At 32.4% G+C, this 20,636-nt stretch overlaps 4 protein-coding genes across 11 annotated transcripts; 2 read left to right on the top strand and 2 right to left on the bottom strand.

Moving 5' to 3' along the window:
• Positions 1-1,128: 1,128 nt before the first annotated feature.
• Positions 1,129-3,619, bottom strand: LOC116352256 (probable sulfite oxidase, mitochondrial). The gene is made up of 7 exons (XM_031784706.1): positions 3,353-3,619; positions 3,096-3,292; positions 2,885-3,011; positions 2,483-2,821; positions 2,161-2,411; positions 2,009-2,073; positions 1,129-1,946 (listed from the first exon to the last, which is right to left on the bottom strand). Exons 1-7 carry the CDS (start codon positions 3,394-3,396, stop codon positions 1,233-1,235), a joined length of 1,737 nt encoding a protein of 578 aa, XP_031640566.1. The 5' UTR covers positions 3,397-3,619; the 3' UTR covers positions 1,129-1,232.
• A 688-nt stretch (positions 3,620-4,307) lies between these two features.
• LOC116352152 (succinate dehydrogenase assembly factor 3, mitochondrial) lies at positions 4,308-5,020 on the top strand. Its single transcript, XM_031784508.1, has 2 exons — positions 4,308-4,520; positions 4,584-5,020. Exons 1-2 carry the CDS (start codon positions 4,457-4,459, stop codon positions 4,880-4,882), a joined length of 363 nt encoding a protein of 120 aa, XP_031640368.1. The 5' UTR covers positions 4,308-4,456; the 3' UTR covers positions 4,883-5,020.
• Positions 4,918-6,253, bottom strand: LOC116352151 (dihydrofolate reductase-like). Its single transcript, XM_031784507.1, has 2 exons — positions 5,608-6,253; positions 4,918-5,536 (listed from the first exon to the last, which is right to left on the bottom strand). The coding sequence occupies exons 1-2, from the start codon at positions 5,709-5,711 to the stop codon at positions 5,056-5,058; spliced, it is 585 nt and encodes a 194-aa protein (XP_031640367.1). The 5' UTR covers positions 5,712-6,253; the 3' UTR covers positions 4,918-5,055.
• Positions 6,254-6,581: 328 nt separating this feature from the next.
• LOC116352150 (pyruvate dehydrogenase (acetyl-transferring) kinase, mitochondrial) lies at positions 6,582-18,904 on the top strand. 8 transcript variants are annotated; one of them, XM_031784505.1, is made up of 7 exons: positions 6,582-6,859; positions 7,693-7,906; positions 16,318-16,525; positions 16,596-16,786; positions 16,897-17,462; positions 17,552-17,650; positions 18,401-18,904. In XM_031784505.1, the coding sequence occupies exons 2-7, from the start codon at positions 7,801-7,803 to the stop codon at positions 18,569-18,571; spliced, it is 1,341 nt and encodes a 446-aa protein (XP_031640365.1). In that variant the 5' UTR covers positions 6,582-6,859; positions 7,693-7,800; the 3' UTR covers positions 18,572-18,904. The 8 variants fall into 8 exon arrangements, with proteins under 8 accessions (XP_031640365.1, XP_031640363.1, XP_031640359.1 ...); XM_031784503.1 differs by having other exon boundaries at positions 7,672-7,906; XM_031784499.1 differs by having other exon boundaries at positions 7,507-7,906.
• Positions 18,905-20,636: the final 1,732 nt, after the last annotated feature.

Genomic DNA, 20,636 nt, shown 5'->3' with positions numbered 1-20,636 from the left:
AACAAAATAAAACACATTCAATTTTTTACGTCGAAACAAAAGAAAGAAAGAAAAAATATTGTTTTTTATTTATATGTTTACTACACTGAGCGAGTTTTTATGTTAATAATTTGTGTGAATGCGATTTCGATAGCAAATAGGAACATCAACTCCAGTGTCCTGTGTGTGTGTGTTTTTTTAATCTGCTCTGATAATTGCTTTTTCTGTACTTTTTATGCACAAACAGACGTCGTTTATAATTTCATCTTCTTGTGTTATCTTTTTCGATTTTAATTCGTATTGTTGTTGTTTTTTTATGTTGATTTTGCACAGTTCATATAGGTTGAGAGACAGTTGTCATCGCTTCTCTACTGTGTGTTTGTTTGACATATCTCTGTATCTCAATACTTGCTTACACGTCGGTCATATGCGAATAGATATATAACAATAAAAATGAAAAAGTAAAATAACTCATGCATCAACGTTGGGGTGCGTTCGCTATTTATGAGCAGTTTTTCCATTGGGTTTGAACGCGCCAAATTAAAATACATTTTTGTTTTGGCTATTGAATTTTGATTTAAAATTCCATACTGAATCCCTTTATTTTCATCGATTTTTATTTACGAAAATGAGCACAACGTAAATGTGTTTGATAAATAAAAAATCCCATGAAATTTTGAAAAACCATTTTATATAAAACATTAGAAACGAGCCTCGAATTCTATTCACCTTCTGTGATATGATTCTGATTAATCGGTCGCTGACCAAATATTTTGAAATTCAGTTGTAATCAATATTCTCCAACATAAATGGATCTCTCTCTCTCTACCTTTCTATGTCTCTCGTTTAAATCTCAAACACTCATCAATTGTGTGCCACGCTTAGTCAAATAAAAATGAAATTAGAGTGAAAAATATTATGTGTGTATCGGCGATGGGATGTGAATAGAAAAAATTCGGATCTACGGATATTCTTACATTGAAAATTTATGTGTCTCGAAAGCGAACATGTCTTGAACTTTTACCCTGGTGCACACAATTAGATTTGGTGTCAAAAGGATTCCATATTGCATCCATTGAAAGTTTATTTTAATGTCTTATTTTCAACATTGACCGTTTGATAAAAGTTGTAAAAAACAAATAAAATCTATTTCGTTTAAAATTTTCATTTTTTTATTGAATAGACTAGGTCTGTTCAGTTCTTTTCTTTTTCATTTTATAGAATAAACATGTCCAACAATTGCTTACATTTTTCTATTCAATATTAACTTTGATGCGGCTATATGCGTGGCTTAGCACACCCCTCAGATTCCAAGTGTTTTCAAATGATTCGGGTTGAACATTATAGTTTGAATCGACGGCTTTTGACCATATTTCCACATTTTTCGTTCCTTTCGGTACTTTGATTTCGGCTGTAAATAGCGTCCATGCCCAGTTACGACCATTTAAATTCGATTGATCATCATTTTCATTTGATCCATGTTTTAGTTGAGCAGTGCTCCAGTTCTTGCCACCATCCGCAGTTAAATCAACGCGTACAATTTTATTGCCACCGCCTGACCATGCATACCCTTTAACAGTTATGCATCCATTTTCGTTTATCGACACTTTTTCATTTGGTTCGGGACAGCAAATTGCTGAAGTTACTGGCATATTTTGGATCGCAGGCGATTTAGAAAAATCCACATTCGCCCAATCGGTCGATGGGCTAAAACCTTTATAATCATTTTGTTGCCAATGTGAGTCAGATTCAACATCTGATACAGTTATTTTGCTAAGCCACTTGACATTTCTGGCTCCGACCACACCGGGACATACAACTCTCAGTGGGAAACCATGATCGCGAGGTAAAGGTTGACCATTCATTTCATACGCCAAAATAACATCACCACGTGGATCCATTGCTTTGGAGAGCGGTATCGATGCGGCATAATGTGTTGACATTGGATCCATGTCAAAACCTTCAAACTGGAAAAAGTTGAAATTTTAAATTTTGAAATATATTCAAAATAAAAATGTGGAGCACATACATGAACATGTCGTGTTTCATCACTTTCGACTCCCATTTCCCTCAAGACATCACACAATTTTGGTCCTAATCAATGTAAACAAAAACAACGTATTAGAGTTTAAAAAAACGGTATTGCTCTGAAAATGTTTGTTATCAGTGATAACTTATCACCTGACCATCGCGCATTTCCCACAGCAGCTTTTCCCCATGACAATCCTTTCACTGGTTTCACAACAGTCATTTCCGACCGTCTATTTCCACCACACATAATAGCTGCTGTAACATGATGTTTGGGTAGAGATTCAACATCTTTTAATGTGAGTATTTTTGTCTTATCAGTGCCCTCAATTTCGATTTCAAGCTCGTAGCTATCTGCGTCAATGTCTGGTACCGGCAAATGATTGCGCACATAAAAAAAATCACTGAAATCATAAAAACATTTAATTGCCGGTTATCGCGCTTCATCTATATCATTTTTTTATGGCCAACTTACTTTGGTGTGATGAAATGTTCGACAAGCAAAGTGGACGGCGGTTCAGCGTTAAATGGTTTGAGTGATGTTGGTTTCAATGCTGAATGTCGTTTAGGCTCATTTGACCATGGATCAGATAGATCTTTTGTGCCTAATTCATCTTCCGGCGTTAAATTACCAATACGAAATGTTTCCAATAGTTTTAATATTTCGGGAGTATTGTGTTGTTGGTAAATGTGCCAAAAGGGATCGATTGAACTGCCAGCACCAATCATGATTTTATCGCTACCCGGATGCTCAGGAATAAATTTGGTAATGTCATAAACACCAATTCCAAATGTCACCCAAACACCAGTTTCCCTGATCACGATCAATTCGATATCATATCATCAATTCATGTAAACAATCGACACAAATACTTACATCGATGCATGCTTGCCAACATCGGCCATCGAATAAGTGGGTAAGTCCTTGCGAACCACTTTATGACTTTGTATTGAACCAACAACTTCCGTATCTTTTAGCGAATGGACAACATTGTTGTTCTTATCTGTATCATTATCAAAATTTGATTCAAAATATCAACAACATCATAAAAGCAGAATAATATCAATTCAATGAATTTACAACATACACAGATAATATGCAATTGCACCACCGATTCCACATGCCAATACACAACCAATTAATGGAAAATATTTCTTGTTATATTCATTATTTGGAACAGTTAAATCGCTGGTTGCAAACGTCCGTCGAAATGTTGATTCATGCTGAATTTTATTGGATTGATCCGTAGAAATTGGGCGATACAGCAAACTACGAGAGCCCAACCTAAACAAAACGTTTAGCAATTAGTTTGAAATTAAATTTAAAGATTTTCAATAAAATTACCGATTTCTAATGTTCGAAAGCGCACAAAAACCCAGTTTTGACATTTTAAAATATATAGTTTTAACGGCTGTCACTTGCTGTTGTTTTGCTGTTTTATAGTGCTTATCAATACACTTAATATATTACCGTCAGCGACAACGTAGCGCACAAACACTTCGTTTGTGTGATAACGATTGACATTGGAGCTGTTTTTTTTCCATTCCAACAGATGGAGAAATAGTATCGATTTTTAAGTTTATATATTGACTTTGATAAAATATTTTATTCAATAAATTAAAGCCAAAAAAGGGCTGAAAATAAATTCATTAAGAACAGCCATTGCAACAGTTATTGCACTGTTTACTGCGGTGAAAGCAATCTTAAATCGTAACAAAATGATAAAATAAATTTAACGAGAAACATAGAATCAAATACAATGTAAAATGTAAACAAATGTACTAATTGCCTTTTAACCAACCAAACATAACATAACCTTAAATATGATATTTGTTTTTGGTTGAATATCAAACTAATACATTTTCGTCTTTGAAATTATTGTTATGGTTACAGATTTGAGCAAAGAAATGCCAGTGTATCGATTTTAATAGCATTAATTTGCCGTCATGTTGGAAAAACTGATACACTGGCTTTCATCGTTCCATTGTCGTATGAGTCAATCTTCGAGAATCGATCACTCATCACAATAGATATCGGGAAACTCAAATGGATACAAGAAGTTAAGATAGCGCCATTCGACATTAAAAAATTATTTCATATAAATTGTAATCCTCTTTTCATGTATTCTAATTCCTTATATTAAAAGTCATCTATTGAATGCAACACAAAAAACACTGGATTTTATTTACGTTTAAAGAAAAATAAATAAGAATTGCGATTTAAAAATAATTGTCATTTGATTCGAATTGTTTGTCATTCAGGTGAATGGACATGCCCAGAGATGGCGCCAGATGTTAAACATAACAAAACCAAACTTAACTCGATAATAGAGTTTGCTGAAATTTGTTTCATAAAAATAAATAGAATAATTAATTGTGTTTGCTTCAAAAAAAATGTGATTTATTTAACTTTCGGACGTTCATTGTGTTCAAATCTTTCAAAAATAAAATGTATTCAACGCATACATCACGAGTTCGTTTATTATATAAAACAATTTTGCGACTACATAGAGGTTAGTTTACAAAAATGAACATCAAATTCAGAATTCCACAATAAAAATTGGATTGTGTTTCAGGTCTGCCGGCTGATTTACAACCATTGGGCAATAGCTATGCACGCGACGAATTTAAACGACATAAAAATTGTAATGAAACCGAAGCGAAAATATTTATGGTTGAATGGACAAATTATGCAGTGAACTTGTCCAAACAGATGGGATTGGGTGTGCATGGTAAGCCACAACATGACATCGGTGAACATTTGAAAGAAGACGACTTAGATAAATTCAAAGAAGATCAAGTCGTTCAATTGTATGAACTGATGAAGGCGGCCACACAAAACGATGACGACGATTCATCTGGCAAAAAGTCATGATTGAAATAAAACACCAAACACAACAACAACAGCAATTTGTTTGAAAAAATATAGCAAATTATTTATTTATTTAAAAAGATAAAGTAAATTGTAGGTAATTTTTCAAAATAAATTCGAGCAATTAAGATTCAATGTGAAGATTCGGTTTAAGTTCCGGAATGTTTTAGTATTGTTTATGGTTTTTGCTTTTCGTAGATTTTGTATTGGTATTTCAGTCCATTTTCTTCTTGTTCATCGCTCGGAACATCTTCATCATTCGGTACAATTTGGAATGAACTCGGAATATCCGGAAAGAATGCATCACAATCGAATTTTGCTTTGATTTCCGTATAATAGATGCGATGACAATAATCGGATGCCATTGCTTCCTTGTAAACACTGTTACCACCACAAATCCAAATCGATTCAATATTCGAACACAAGTCAGTTTCCGAAAGTTTTTTCATCGCTTCATTTAAACTGGAGCAAAGAACCACATCGTCTGGGTAATCGTCGGCCACTGATTTTGTCGACAAAACAATATTCAATCGGTCGGGCAACGGACGTTTACTCGCCGGAATACCAAAATATGTCAAACGACCCATAATGACCGCATTCTTTTTCGTTGGATCCACCGTTGATTTTGTCATTTTGTTGAAATATTTCAATTCATTTCTGAGAGAGAAAAAGAAACCATTATTAATCGTTAACATTCAATATCCAAAGCATAAATATTCAATACATACTTTAAACGCCACGGTAAATTGCCTTTAATTCCAATGCCTGAATTTTCACAGGCCGCAACAATTAAATTGAATTTTTGATGTACCATAGTTGCATGCGTTCGCATTTGAATCGTCTAGAAACTGATCTCAGATTGAATTTGAAAACGAAAAAAAAAATCAACAACAAGTAAATGCTAAAACTAGAATTCGCGGTTTTTTCAATGACGTATTGTGTGTTTGACATTTGTATTTAGTCTCAGGGTTGAAGCATACGCGGCAAAACAGCTTAAGTATAATTCACAATTTGAAAAGAAAAGTTTCCCTGAATGTGTAAAAAATAGGAAAAAACAAACTAAAATAGTCGCATAAATTATTCTTCATTCTTATATTAGCAAATTGTGTTGAGTTGTCACTTGATGTCAGATTGTTTCAAGTCAAAGTTGTCCATATGATTTTCAATTGCGCAAAATCCAAGATTCAATGCCCTCATTTGATATTACACAGGCATAGAAATGTCAAAAACAGCCGATCATATTCTATATTCAATGACTGTATGTCTCCCTTTTTTTCCCGGTCTTTCTCTTTCTTGCAAACTTTTTGCCTTGCGGATTATTCATTACTCGTTTTACAATGGGGATCGTATTTTCAGTAGTACACAGTCGATTTGTTGTTAAATCTAGAGCCTAGCGTACACGCACACATGCAATAACAGCAGCAACAAAAGCAACAAAAGCAACAAAAGCATTGATTGAAAGACGCACACATACACTCATATTGACAATCCAAAGAGGCAAAATAAAACGAATTTTTTATGTAAAGACTCACCAACACAGATATTGTGTGTGATGAATTGTATCATACGTATACTGAACCAATGTAATTATCAATTGAAAATAAGAAAGAAGCAATGGTTTTTATAAAAATTGAAAGCAGAAAAAATGTGAGTTTGAATGAGAATCATAACAAAAACGGTCTCTTCTCTCTCCAATACCATAACACTGCTGTCAGTTGTTGTCATTTCATCAGGTCGCTCACAAGCTGCCGCGCGTGTTTTACTACCAGAGTATTGTGTGACTTTTATTGAAGAAGAAAATATACATATACATTTGATACATATATGATAGAGAAAGAAAATAGGTGTTCATCTGAATGTTAAAAAAAATGTATATCAGTTTGAATGCGGTTTAGTTCTCATCGGTCTCGTAACACAACACAGTCAACCAACGCCATCAATCAAACTAACATAAATATTATTTAGCCGCTAAACGAGAAAGTATGAGAAAAAATTCATCAACCATTTAATTTTGTTATATTCGCTAAAAAAATCGGTTTTTGCTGATTTTGTTTTGAAACCGAAGAAAGACAGAAACAGACCAAATCCGTTCAGTTTTCAAACTGGTGTTTTGAATTGCGGGTGTGTTTTTTTTTAATTTGTGTGCGGAAAATTTATAAATATTTTTTTTGCTTAAATTATGAAAATTATTTAAAGAAAAATTATGCATATTTTACAATTGTAAAATTAGAATACCAAATGATGTGGTCACATTGATATTGATGAGTTTTCCAATAAGGCAATATCCATTATTTTCGATAAATATGATAAAACATTGAAATTAAGCCAAAAAATTGACTTTGGCCATCGCGGAGATTATATGGTTTTTCTTATCACCTTCAGTTTCAATTTTGATATTTACATTTGAGTTTTCGATTGGTGAAGAAACATTTGTATTTGCTGCTTCAAAGTAATCTTTTGCCGCAAAATACAAATTCATTTATCGTGTGAATGACCAAACGAAAAAGAAATATTAAATCATTACTTTTTTGACTGAAACTGCCGATTTCGTGGAATCAAAAGTAGACGAAAACATTTTTTTTTTTTTGTACTTCGAATAAAATTGAAATTGTTTATGTGTGTTGAAGGAATTGCACTAGACATAAAGTGTATATAGAATAAAGAGTGTCGATCAGCTGAAATTGTTCCGAATTTTTTCTCCACCTTATTGACAAGAAAAGCGCTCAAATTCAATAGCACAAACAAGTATATAAATCGATATAAATATTAAACGTATATAATCCCACGAAAAGTTCTTCTTGAACGATACATAGGTGAAAGCATCACACACAGCGGTGACTGCAATTTTCATTCGCGAGAATAAAAACCGAGACCAAAAATCATCAGTACAGAGACAACTAGATTGCTGAAGACAAATCAAAATGAGGCTATTCACACCAAGATTCGCCGCTTCGGCGAATAAAATGCTCGACTTTTATTCACAATTCAATCCATCGCCGTTGTCAATCAAACAATTTATCGATTTTGGTAAGTAGACACACACACAATGTTTTCCATATTTGCATACAAGAAATTACTTATCTTACTCTTATTTGTTTTATTTTAAATTATCACTTGACTCGAAAGTGGTCCTCTCAATTTGAACAAAAACGAGAGCGAGAGAGTGACAATATGTCATGCAATGATTTCTTGCCATTTTCCGACGAAGCAAGTGCTTCAAGGGAATGTACCACATATCATGTGCATATGGAAGAACACGAAATGAAAGCAAACCATATAATAATCATTATGTAGCATGTAGACATGATGAAATCGTTGTGATAAATTGCAATCTTCTTCACATTTGTGAAGCAAAAAAAGATGAACGTCTCATGTATAGCATAAATTTATCCGTTTTTATTTTTTATTTTATTTTTGAACTCAGTCAGTAAATTGATTGTTACTGTCGTCGCGGTTGCTTTACATTGGCAAAACAATTTAACGAAAATTAAAAGCCCATCTGATGCAAAAGAGACGAATAATAATTTATTTTTCTGCGAAAATTCGTACAAATTGTCTGCAGCTGAAAGGCAAGAGCAATAATTAAACGACAACAACGACTACATCGTCTGTATATCTTTAGATTGATATAAGTATAGTTAAGTTTACAGAAACGTTTCATGGCAATTGAACACAGTTCAAAGTCCATCGGCACTTGATTAGCGAATATGATTCGTTCGTTGTAAAAGAATAATCATACAACACGGCTGCATCATGGCTGATACATAGTAATACAAATAACGAGCTGCTGGATAGAATCAGCAACTTAAATAACAATAATAACAATCATGTTAGATATAATTGCAGTCGCAAAACAGAATCAACGTTTGCAATACAAGAATTATGTAAATTTCAGAATGTGTTTGGACTTCTCTCTATCCCACTCTCTCTATTGCTCTGTTTATCGCTAGTTGTCATTGTTTGAGTTTGCTTTTATAAGGCAGTAAACAAATCAATCTAAATAGTTGATCTTCGCCTTTGTGTGAGTGCTTCTATGACACACTGTCATTGACAGCGTGCTAATCTATTTTTCTCTTTCTTTCCTTCCTCTTCAATTATACGCTAGTTTTGTTCAACAAAACAAAATGTTGTTGTTTATTTTTGAGTTTGTTTTTTATTTTGTGTGCGTTAATTGTTGTACATTAGCTGGATCACGTTCGCTAATAGAAAAAAAAAAACGCTGGAAAACACACAGTCATAAACATAGATATACATATACATACACGCACTCATACGCTTTGTTTATGTTAATTCTTTTTAAGTAGTTCATATTAGCTCGATCATTCACCTCATCATATGTTTCAATTTGATCGAACACATACATACATTTTTATCGATGTTGCTTTTTTTATTTCATCTCTCATCCGTTGTTTTGATCATTAAAATCAATAGCTATTACAATTTTCCAAACTAATCGTTTAATATAAACATTAAACCAACGAACATTCAATTTTATATGCTTTTGATGATAAGTTTCACACAAATAATAAACAAAAACACCTTTTATCTCAAGGAACAATTTCAAGAATCTCAATGAACATTGATTTTCGTTATTATTTGCAACAATTCAGTTCTATATAAGTTGAAGAGAAAAAATGATAAGGTATTCATCAAATAGACTCTTAATTTTTCGTGCAACTGTTGAGATGATTTGATAAAAAAAAATCCATTAAAATTTGAAGCACATTTTAAATGAAATGAAATTAATTTTCACAACATTTTGCAATTTAATAGTGAAAATCCACCCAGAATATGAGAAAGAAGCGGGAATGAGAGTAAATAAATTAAAGCCATAGTCTCCTACAATCCAAGTATGCGAAGAAACCAGTGTATAAATGGCTGAAGAGAATGATGTGTCAGTGATGTCAGTATACATGTAGTAAAATTGGTTTCAATTAGCAATGTAAACATTGTTTCGTCGGAAGCAACCAGAATATAAAATTGAGTGTGCGCTGATATTAATGCGAATACCACTTGACCCAATAAATCTTAATAAGCAAATGTTTGGTCAGCACACGTTTTGTTTTCGGTTGATATTCAAAGGCGATGAGCTTAAAAAAGCAGCGAAAAATCAACCTCATTCAAGCGGTGGTTTGATTGTCATTATGTTTTCATTATATGATATGGATCATATAAAAGTTTGAAAATAGAAACAACAACATTTCTGGAATACGCCGATGTTTGTTAAGCGATATCAAATGTGCTTAGCTATCACTATATATTATCACTTGACACTCTTCTTTCGTATTATCGCTCGTGATACGATGGCGAATGACATGTGTCACGTGATATTATAAAATATAAAAAGAAATAAACATGTCTAACCAAAAAGTAATAACAATATAAACATTTTTTAAGGGCAAACAATTACACAGATATTATGCAATTCATTGAAGAAAGATCTATGTGAAGTCATATTCAAAATGATTTTTCATTGAAAATGTTTTACAATAACAAAATTCGAAAACCATTTAGATACACTTTCAACGATAAATTAATGAAATATTGTGATTGTTTTTCGCGAATACATCGTTTTTATTGCGCAATTTATCATCGGACAATCAAAGGTCACCTATCAATTTATCATTGTATTTAGAAGAGAAAAAAATCGTTGTGCGAATTGTTCTCTATCAAAGTAATAAATCCATTTGAAATTTCCATATAAAAATTAGTGTCATGTGAATTCGCACGACTTGTCCACAGTGCTACATGTTTTACTTTCGCAAAAATAACACACATAGACACACAAAAACGTCACAACCACCAACAATTTGCATGAAAAGTGATGTTCGTGCCGATTAAGTGCATAATATGTGTATATAATCTAACACATAAATGAAATCGAATACTAATTTTGAATATTTCATTGCAATCGCCAATATTAAATACAAACATTGTTTGCTGTCTTGCTATTTTTATTACATCGATATGAAATTGCATACATTTCAAATAAATTCTAATCAGAAACGCTTCAATTCTCACGATTGTTACTATGAAATCAACCAGAAAACGTCGATCACTCACTGTCTTCTACCAATCATACCAATATACATACCATATAGCAATCAAATCCGAAATAACTCGTTTTATGCACATACAAAATCGCATTGACGCGCGATATTATGAAAATAAATTTAAACAAATTGACAAGAACTCGCGCATTCAAGATATTTATGATAATCTTTATAATAGCAAATGAAAGTAATACTCCGTGTATGATCTCCTTTTTCCTTATATTCATCGGTTTTTCTTTCTTTAGCGCGTTGATGCATTTCTTGAACAATGGACTGTGAAACTTCCTGTTTGCGTCTGTGCGAATAATGCACAAGAAGATAAATTTCATGAAATATTATCTATTTTTTTATATTATTTCATATTATGTCGGAAATGAGAAAATTCTGTGAAAAATTATTGAAACATGTGCACGAATTTGACGTCAATTTCACAAATTTGACAAGTGTAAAAATTTGTTGAAGAGCTTTTTAGCACCATTTTTTCCTCACATCAATGAGTAGTAACAGATGTCGATTAAAATTATCAATATAGCACCATGTTTTTTTGGAGACACTAAAAATCTGTCCCAAATTGGATAAACATGTACGAAAATAATACATATGCTTCCGAAATGCGTCAACACTATGTATGAAACCCTTTTTTTCATAAAAACATCCAAAGTCAAGGGTTGCGGAAAGTATAAAACCACACCAATCGCACTTGTTGCTATAATCCATCCAATTTTCCATTGAATTACCCCAGTTTATTTTTATTACAATGAAGATTACTGACTTTTAGTAGTGCCGGCATTGGCAACACACTTTCAATGTGCGTCAGAATTTATAGCTTGGTTCTTGAAGTTCAACTACGGTCACAATTTATGGCATTCAATGAGCACACAAAAATGTCAATATCTCTTCAGCTGAATGCTTCGCTGAAATAGTTTGATTTGTGACAATATGAAAATCTTTTGACCTTTGTTACTAACTGGTAAGCCTTATTCGATAAATTGTTGTTCGTCACAAGAATTATATTTTCTTTACGTGTCTAATTATTCATATTTACTTTATCGATTTCGAGCATAAACTTCATTAAATCATACACACATATCTAATTTGATTGGTCGTCTTTTGGGTGCAAATATATTAATGTGTCAGTTGATACATCAATTTCAATAGAAATATATGAAAATTCCACAGTTGCCATCGAAAAACCAAAAATTTCATCCAATTCAAAGCTATCAAACAAATATTATCAAGACATTTAATCGTTATTGTCATTATATCGATTTTTATGTAAAGTATTCAATTTGCGACCAGGCACAATTATTTAACCACTATTTCTTGTTAATATAATGCCTAGTTATTCATTATTAATTTCAAAGTAAAATAAATTCAATACCGTCCAAATTACAGCAAAAATGAAAGCATAAGCAAAGAAAAATATTTAATATATGATAAATTTATTGTCCCGGAAAGCCGGAGAAAATATGAACCAAAATCTAATTGTAAGGCGGAAACGAAAAAGCTAGAGAAGCCCGAAAGCAGTACGAAAAAAAAAATCAATTTTTAGTTGTTGAAACAAAGTCAAGGTTTTCAACAAATTGAATGAGCGCCGCCGGTGCATGTGCATCGGTATTTGTGAAACATATTCGTACAAATGCACTAAAAATGAAAAACGCACGAAGGACGCGACAACCGTCTCTTTTTCACCTTCTGTATTTTAATAACAGCAAATCGGTAATCGGCGATACTTTGCTTTGTGTGCATTGTGCATTCATATTTTAAAGCACTATTTTAAGCAAAGATTTTTGCTTGTTTGTTTCTCCCATGTTTTCAGACCGCCTTCAGCGTGAATCAATTTTGAATGTTTTAAATAGATATATATAGGTGTTTCGCCTATATACACCGTTCCCAAAGCGATGAGAATGAAAGAGCATTTTTCCATATACAAATCAAAGTCCAAATGAGTAAGCAGACAGTGACGTTGTTTCGAATTTTGAAATTAATTTTAGGCTTGACTTTTGGACTTGGACTTTATCCTTATTTCGTGAATCCTTTTCGTTCTTTTTTGGCATTTTACAGAAATAAATTTCTTGGCGCGAATGATGCTTTTTTTATTTTATTTCCTTTTTTGTTGTTGTGTGTGCTTCAAGAACTTGTTTTATCATCATTTAGATAAGAGTCTCAAGTACAATTTCGAACATTTGATATAAATTCAGAGAATGAGAGTTTTTATTTGCATAATTTGGATTCAAAATGCACTTGAGAATTGAATGCACCATGAACTCATTTCGAATCTATTGTGTTGGTAGCCTTTGATAAAGTTTTTTTTATTATTATCAAACAATTTTATTTGCAGTAAATTTAATTCGATCCGTTTCATTTTATTTTTCCGATTGAAACATGCGATAACACATGACAGAATGCTTAAATGTGCCCAGATGTGATGAGAATTGTTTTCAAGAATGTGAGAAAAACGAAGTTGGAATAAATTGCGTCACCACGTTTACCACATTTACCACAAATAGAGCAAAAAAATTCAACTTTGTTTTGTACCGACAAATGGAGAAACTTGTCAATAGCAGTGGATCACGTTTTTTTTCTTCTTTAGCTTAAATGACATTTTCTGGCTGGAATAAATGCCAAACAAATGTAGTATTAATTACATGTCATCGTATTTCCAGAACTATTGTCTTTTAACTGGCGTACACTAGTATATGATGCGCAATTTGCACATTTTTTTTTTCATATCATATCAAACTTAACTGCCACACAGAATGAGAAAAACAATTTTGTAGAATTTTTTTCACTAGCCATTTTATGGCAGTAGTTGATTGTTTATGATTTGAGTGCGGTGAATAAGTATCTCGAGAAATTAATTGAAAATTCAATGCAGAAATAAGAGATTATCACCATTTGCAATTCATTCTTGCAATCATGATCATTTTTGATGTGGTGCATTGAGCATTCAATCAACTGATATTCAAGAAGAGTAAAAACAAACAACGGCAATTCGAAACAAGGACAGAAGGATAAGCGGAGGTGAAAGCAATTACGTGGTCGAAAACAAAACCAACGTAATTGAATTTCATTAATTGGCATCAAGCATTCATAAGTTCATTTAATTAAATGTAATGCCGAAATGGAAAAGTTCCTAGAATCGCCTACGTGTTTAAGTGATAAAAATGAACATTCAATGTTGGTGTCTTTATTTCGATCGATTCTTTTCACTTCGTTCAATTGATTTATATACAACTGCATCTAACAATGTGAATGTCGACTGTTAGTATCGAAAATTGATTCACAACAACGTTTCTTTTATTATAAAGTTTTATTATCCATTTTATTGCTGTACTGTATGAAAGTGTTATTGTATAGTCGATAGCCATTTACCATCATTTGCACAACAATAACAATTATAAATACAAATGACGATGAACTTATCACACAATTATACGAAAATATTTACAATTGCTCAACATATGAATGTCCGAAAATGAAAGCGAGACTTCTATTCACAACCTATTGAAATGTAACACCGCCATACAAAAAGTCCTGACAATTTTGTATGGTGGTGTTACATTTCAATAAGCTGTGAATAGAAGTATCGCTTTCATTCTCGGGCAATCATATGTTTGTGTATCTCTATATGAGTGTGTGTGAGTGGGTGAGTGTGTGACAAAGAGTGAAAAAAATATCGACGGTTCTTTGCGATTTGTTCAAAGATAGATAGATTCGGAATTGGGTAAAGTTTTAAACAATTCCAAATTCCAAGTAAACAAGTGAAAACGTGAGTGGGGGGCAAGTGAAACTGATGATGGATCGTCATAAGATACATATAAACATTTGGTGCATGCAAAGTTCAAAGTCGTTAAACCAGCTGATTCTATGTTGTTGTTTCTCATCGATATATCCGATGACGATCGTTCATCATCATCGTTTGCGAACGGAATTTTTTTTTCGGACCGTACACATATACACACTCACACATTGTGTGATGTGAAGTGCAAAAAAAACAACAATTTTTTGAAAAAATAGGCTCGTCCCATTAGCTTACTGCGCGCTGACCAATCGCATCAGATGTTTTGTATTTTTGTATTTGGCATAATCAGTCTGTAAATATATTCGTATAAATTATCTGTTTTGACGTGCTTTTTGCGTCATCTTTTCAAAATCAAAATGAATTTAAAAAAAAAAAAACAATCGCACAGAAACAAAAACTAGATAAACACGTGTATCTTTGACGCGGGTTTTTTTTTTCATTATGTTCGAGTCTTTTGACAATAGTCTCAACGACCTTTATAATAAAAAAAGAAGCGCGTTCGACAAACCCAAACGTTTAACGCAAAATTTTATATTTCGACCGGAAATATTAGATTGCAATTATATTGCAAGCATAAAATTAGCACAGAATAAAAATTATTAAAAATAAAGCACAGCGCCGTAAAATACTTAGAAACATTTACGGTCCATATCTCTGACAGAGATATTTAGAAAATAATATTTGTTTCATGTCATAGCTGGTTGTTATCATCAGAGTTCATTTGCGCGATAAGCGCATTTTCCATGCTCCAAAAATTACCGAACATAAGATTGACATGAAAGCACTTTTACTCCGTTCTATTTGAGGAAAACGAAAAAATTGAGGCGGTGCCTCAAATGTGTATATTGACTGATTGGAATATTCATTGAACGAATTCCATCAAAGCGAAATGCAATTGAAGCGGGTAAATGATTTTAAATTGACGCAATTTTCTTTATGGTATTTCCCCATTATGGGCACAGTTCAACATGTACGACATTTGACTTGTGACATCAAAATTGTATTTATAAATATATCAGATGGTTAAAATGGAAATGAAATTTCTACGCGAATGTGTACAATCGCATAAATATACTATTACGTGAATTGTGTTCATTTACCTTGATTTTAAATGGCTTTTAATTCAGAATAGCTACGTTTTTTTCTCTCACATTTCATACGATTCAAGCGGTGTGCATTTTTATTGCGATTAAAATCATTGTTTTGAATAGCCCACATTGAAAGTGACGAAAGACGGGCGGATAATACAATTTAGCACAATTGAAATTTCAATTTTTTTCACTATGCGAATGGTAAACGACTATTGTATGGATTTTCATTACAAATGTTGAATTCTTTACATTCGCCTGCTTCCTAATGTATTCGATTCAGGACGTATTTTAAAAATATATGCACAACAAATGCCACATTTGAGAGATCAAATTGAAATACACCCATGTCGTTGTTATTGATGTCGTCATCGTCGTCTGTTGTCAGACATTTATTGCTTTCATTTCTGTATGCAATTTAAAAAAGAAAATATTTATATATAAAACACATTTAGTTATATTTTGTCTGATGTATTTTTTGTCATATTCTAGGTCTTAATGCATGCGAAAAAAAATCATATGTATTTTTGCGCAAGGAGTTACCCGTTCGATTGGCAAATATTATGAAAGAAATTGCATTGCTTCCGGACAGTTTGTCACGTACTCCATCAGTTGGAATGGTTAGTTCATGGTATGCACGCAGTTTTGAAGAGGTATTACGTTACGAACAACTTGAACCGACCACCGAAAATATGGAAAAGTATGTCCTTTTCACATTTGAATATGGAAAAGAAAATGTAATTTCGCATTTATTCATCGTATATCATTAGATTTTGGCGTGATTTGGTTAAGATTCGTGACCGTCATTCGGATGTGGTTCAAACTATGGCCCAAGGAGTCATTGAAATGAAAGACCAACGTGGCGGTACCGTTGAACCATCAATGGAACTATCGATACAATATTTTCTGGATCGTTTGTACATGTCTCGCATCAGTATTCGTATGTTGATCAATCAACACAGTAAGTCAACGTGCAAAATTAAAATGCGCAATTTATATATTTATATATTATTAGATGGAATTGAGTGAACACGTAATTATTGCACGTTATTTTTGCTATAAAATTTTCAGCAATTCTATTTGGTGAGATACCACAACAAGGACGGCATATTGGTTGTATTGATCCATTGTGTGATCCAGGTTCGGTTGTATTGGACGCCTATGAAAATGCCCGTTATCTCTGTGATCAATACTATTTAGCTAGTCCCGAATTGAAATTGACACAGCAAAATGGTGTTGACGCAAATGCGCCAATTCGAATTGTCTATGTGCCATCGCATTTGTATCACATGCTATTTGAATTGTTCAAAAATTCAATGCGTGCGGTAATGGAACATCATGGTGAAGATTGCGATAATATTCCACCAATTGAGGTGACCATTGTTAATGGACGTGAAGATATATCGGTAAAATTATCGGATCGTGGCGGTGGTATTCCACGATCACAAGTTGATCATCTATTCAAATATTTGTATAGTACCGCACCAAAACCATCACCATCACAAATGCATACAGTTCCATTGGCTGGTTACGGTTACGGTTTACCAATATCACGCCTTTACGCCAGATATTTTCAGGGTGATTTAGTTTTATACTCGTGTGAAGGTTACGGCACTGACGCACTTGTTTACATGAAAGTAAGTTTTTCGCATTATTTTAACCACCTCTTTTTATTCATTCCAAATTTTATTTTTATTCTATTTTTTGGTTGTGCTTCCGCAAATAGGCTTTCTCTGACGAGGCAAATGAACTTTTGCCCATTTTCAACAAGACCAGTACACGATTTTATAAAGCAACAGTGCCAACGGGCGATTGGTCAAATCAGGTAAAATACAAAAAACATCACCATTCTCATACAAACAACAACAACAATACCAACAACACCAACAAAAATGGCACCGATCTGAAAAAAAGCACAGAAGCCCAGGCCAATGTCAACTAATCAGTCAACAATCAACAACTTCAAATTTCAATACCATTGCTGATCCCGAGAATACAAAAAAAAAATTTGAAAAAAAGACAAAAGTCGCTAAAAATACATGCGAACGTTATGACATTTGATGGAACAAAGTTTTATTTTTATTGATTTTTATGCCCAATTCGAACTCAAACAAAAATTCGTTTACCAAACACACAACATCACAAATTTATTTATTTGAATTGGTAAATATTACGTTTTTTTTTGCTGTGGATGTGCAAACATTTTAATTCATTTTTCTATTACACTCTTATTTGAAGCGGCTACAATATTCGTGACCTCAAGAAATTTGTCGAAATAAAACTGCAACTTGCCCATACATTTCTTTATATGAACATGTTGCTCTTTTACTTTAACAAAATTTCCTGAGCTCACGAATATTCTAACCGTTTCATTTACATGATCATTCATTTGTCTCGAGATCAATATCAACAATTTTCAATTTGTCATTCACTCGGTTGGAAAATCTAAAGGCAACGAAGTATTTTACTTTTCTATTCATATTTCCCGCATCATTTTTTCCATCGAAATTATAAATTGTTGCCATCAATTTTAATAATTTCTATAATTTTTGTTCTATTCTTTCGTTATCTACAGTCATCAAATATGAGTATGCGACAAATGAGTGCATCGTCACCATCAAGACGAACACCAAATGATAGCAAACAAACAGCACCGTTAACAAATGCAGCAACACCAAAGCCAAGAACAACATCAACAACACCTAGTAAATCGGATCCCGTTACAGTCAAAACCCGATCTTCGTAAAATAGCAAAGCTGTATCTATAAATACTCAACAAGAGATATTTGGAGCTGAACACAGTTTGCCGTCAATATATATATAATATATATGCAACGAGAACAAATACTAAAATAATAAACAAACATTTTAAGCAACAAATGAAAACGAAACAAATTCCATTAAAAAAATTATTGAGTTGTAAATAATAATCTTTATCTATAATATGACAAAAAAACAATGTTAGATGTATTCGAGTTGGATGAAAATTATCTTGATGAATTCTTGTGATATTTATGTAAAAAAAACCTAACTAAAAAAAAGAATAAACAAATCGTTTTTACTTGATCATTTATCATCATCAGTTTAGTTTTGCAATAAATACAATTTATTTAGATTGTTTTTTTTTTATCAAACATGCATCTCGGTATGTACCGAATTAAGAATTTATTTTGAACAATTCCAAAATGATGATTCGAATCATTGAACAAATGATTTTTTTAAAAGATAAAAATGAGCTTTCTTATACTATTTCATTTATTAACTTATGCCGATCTTTTTTTGCACAAGAATGATTGAGAGAAGAGCTATCATAACGAAAGACGAAGATGCATCATCTGCATTTAAGAATACCGTCAAGGTCAAATAATGAAACAACATCTATTTTAGATGGGGAGTGTAACTATTTTAAGCGATACATTTAGCCATAAGATTATTACCAAAAGTCATAATCATTAAAGTCAATAGCTATGTTTTGTGTACAGTTCAGCCATTTGATGCTAAATCGAAAGAAAAAAATGAGCACAGTATTGACTTTAAATTATTCTTTTTACTGCATCCCGTTCAACTAAAAAAAACTGACTTAGAAAAATACCATTGTCGTTTTTCTCTTCTTATAATAAATAGTCCAAACATTTGGCTACTTAAATCGGTAGTACAATCAACATCAGCATGTCCTCATTCATTCTCATAATTTCAACAATCATATTCAATAAAAAGAACACTTTTAGTATGCACTAGATGTTTAATGATATCGTTGAATGCCTCCACTTTGAACAATTTTTGATTAAATTATTTTTTTCTGGATTTTGTAATGCTGATTTGAAAATTAAATGGAAATAGATCAAAAAATATACTGAAAAGGATATTATAACCTGAAATTAATTGAAGTTTTGAATTTTAATAGAATTAACAACATAAAAAAATCCCTCATAGTAATTTTTTTGGCAAACTCTGATCAAATGTCATATTATAATCACATTATAATTTTAAAATTTTATTCGATATCACATACATCTGTGAAAAAAAATCATGTCAATATCAGCTGCTTGGTATGTTATTATTTTTCTCCTGACAAATATAAAATTTGAATATGGTTTAAATTTCGATCACCCTGTATCCTGTGCATTTCCAGATAAATTGGAAGCAGCTAAGGCGTATTTTCACATAACTACATTTAACTTAGAATCCATTGGTTGTAAATGCAAAATATAACCGTGAAGTAAAAAGTGAAGTTTTCAAAATCAACATTCATTGGGCTTATTCACGTAGCCGTTGCCGTCGATTTGAATTAATGTACGCATACATACAAAACCGGTAAATTCGAATGAAGAACAACAAAACGGTGCCGGCTATAATTTTTTTCGTCTTCAACCAATCACAATTTGCTGCAACTTCACACTGAACGAAAATGTAAAAAAACGTCGAAATCGACCTTTTTCTATTTACAAACGAAAAACAAAACAAAATTTTCAAAAAAAAAAAAACTTTTGAAAAAATAAATATATAAATATTTGAAATACTGAAAAAGGTTGACAAATATATATTTCATTTGCAAATAACGAAAAAAAAAAAAGTAAACATATTTTATTTTCAATTTCAAATTGGAAATGTTTGAAAAAAGATATTAATTTTTGTGTGGCTATGTTGTGCACATTGATCGGTATGTTTTTTTAGCGATATTATGTTGCACACATTGGGCGCGCGCCTTTTCTACCAATATCAGACTGTACATTGGTTTATTGATAGCAACCAAGATGAGTTGAGTGTGTGTGCATGTGTGTGTTTGGAGCCGATTCGATGGAAACAACAAT

This window comes from Contarinia nasturtii, unplaced genomic scaffold (genome assembly GCF_009176525.2).
Source record: "Contarinia nasturtii isolate CC-2019 unplaced genomic scaffold, AAFC_CNas_1.1 Cnas_scaffold_187, whole genome shotgun sequence".
Taxonomy (NCBI): Eukaryota; Metazoa; Arthropoda; class Insecta; order Diptera; family Cecidomyiidae; genus Contarinia; species Contarinia nasturtii.
Note: the sequence above shows the minus strand (reverse complement) of the source record. Positions and strands in the feature narration are given on the sequence as shown.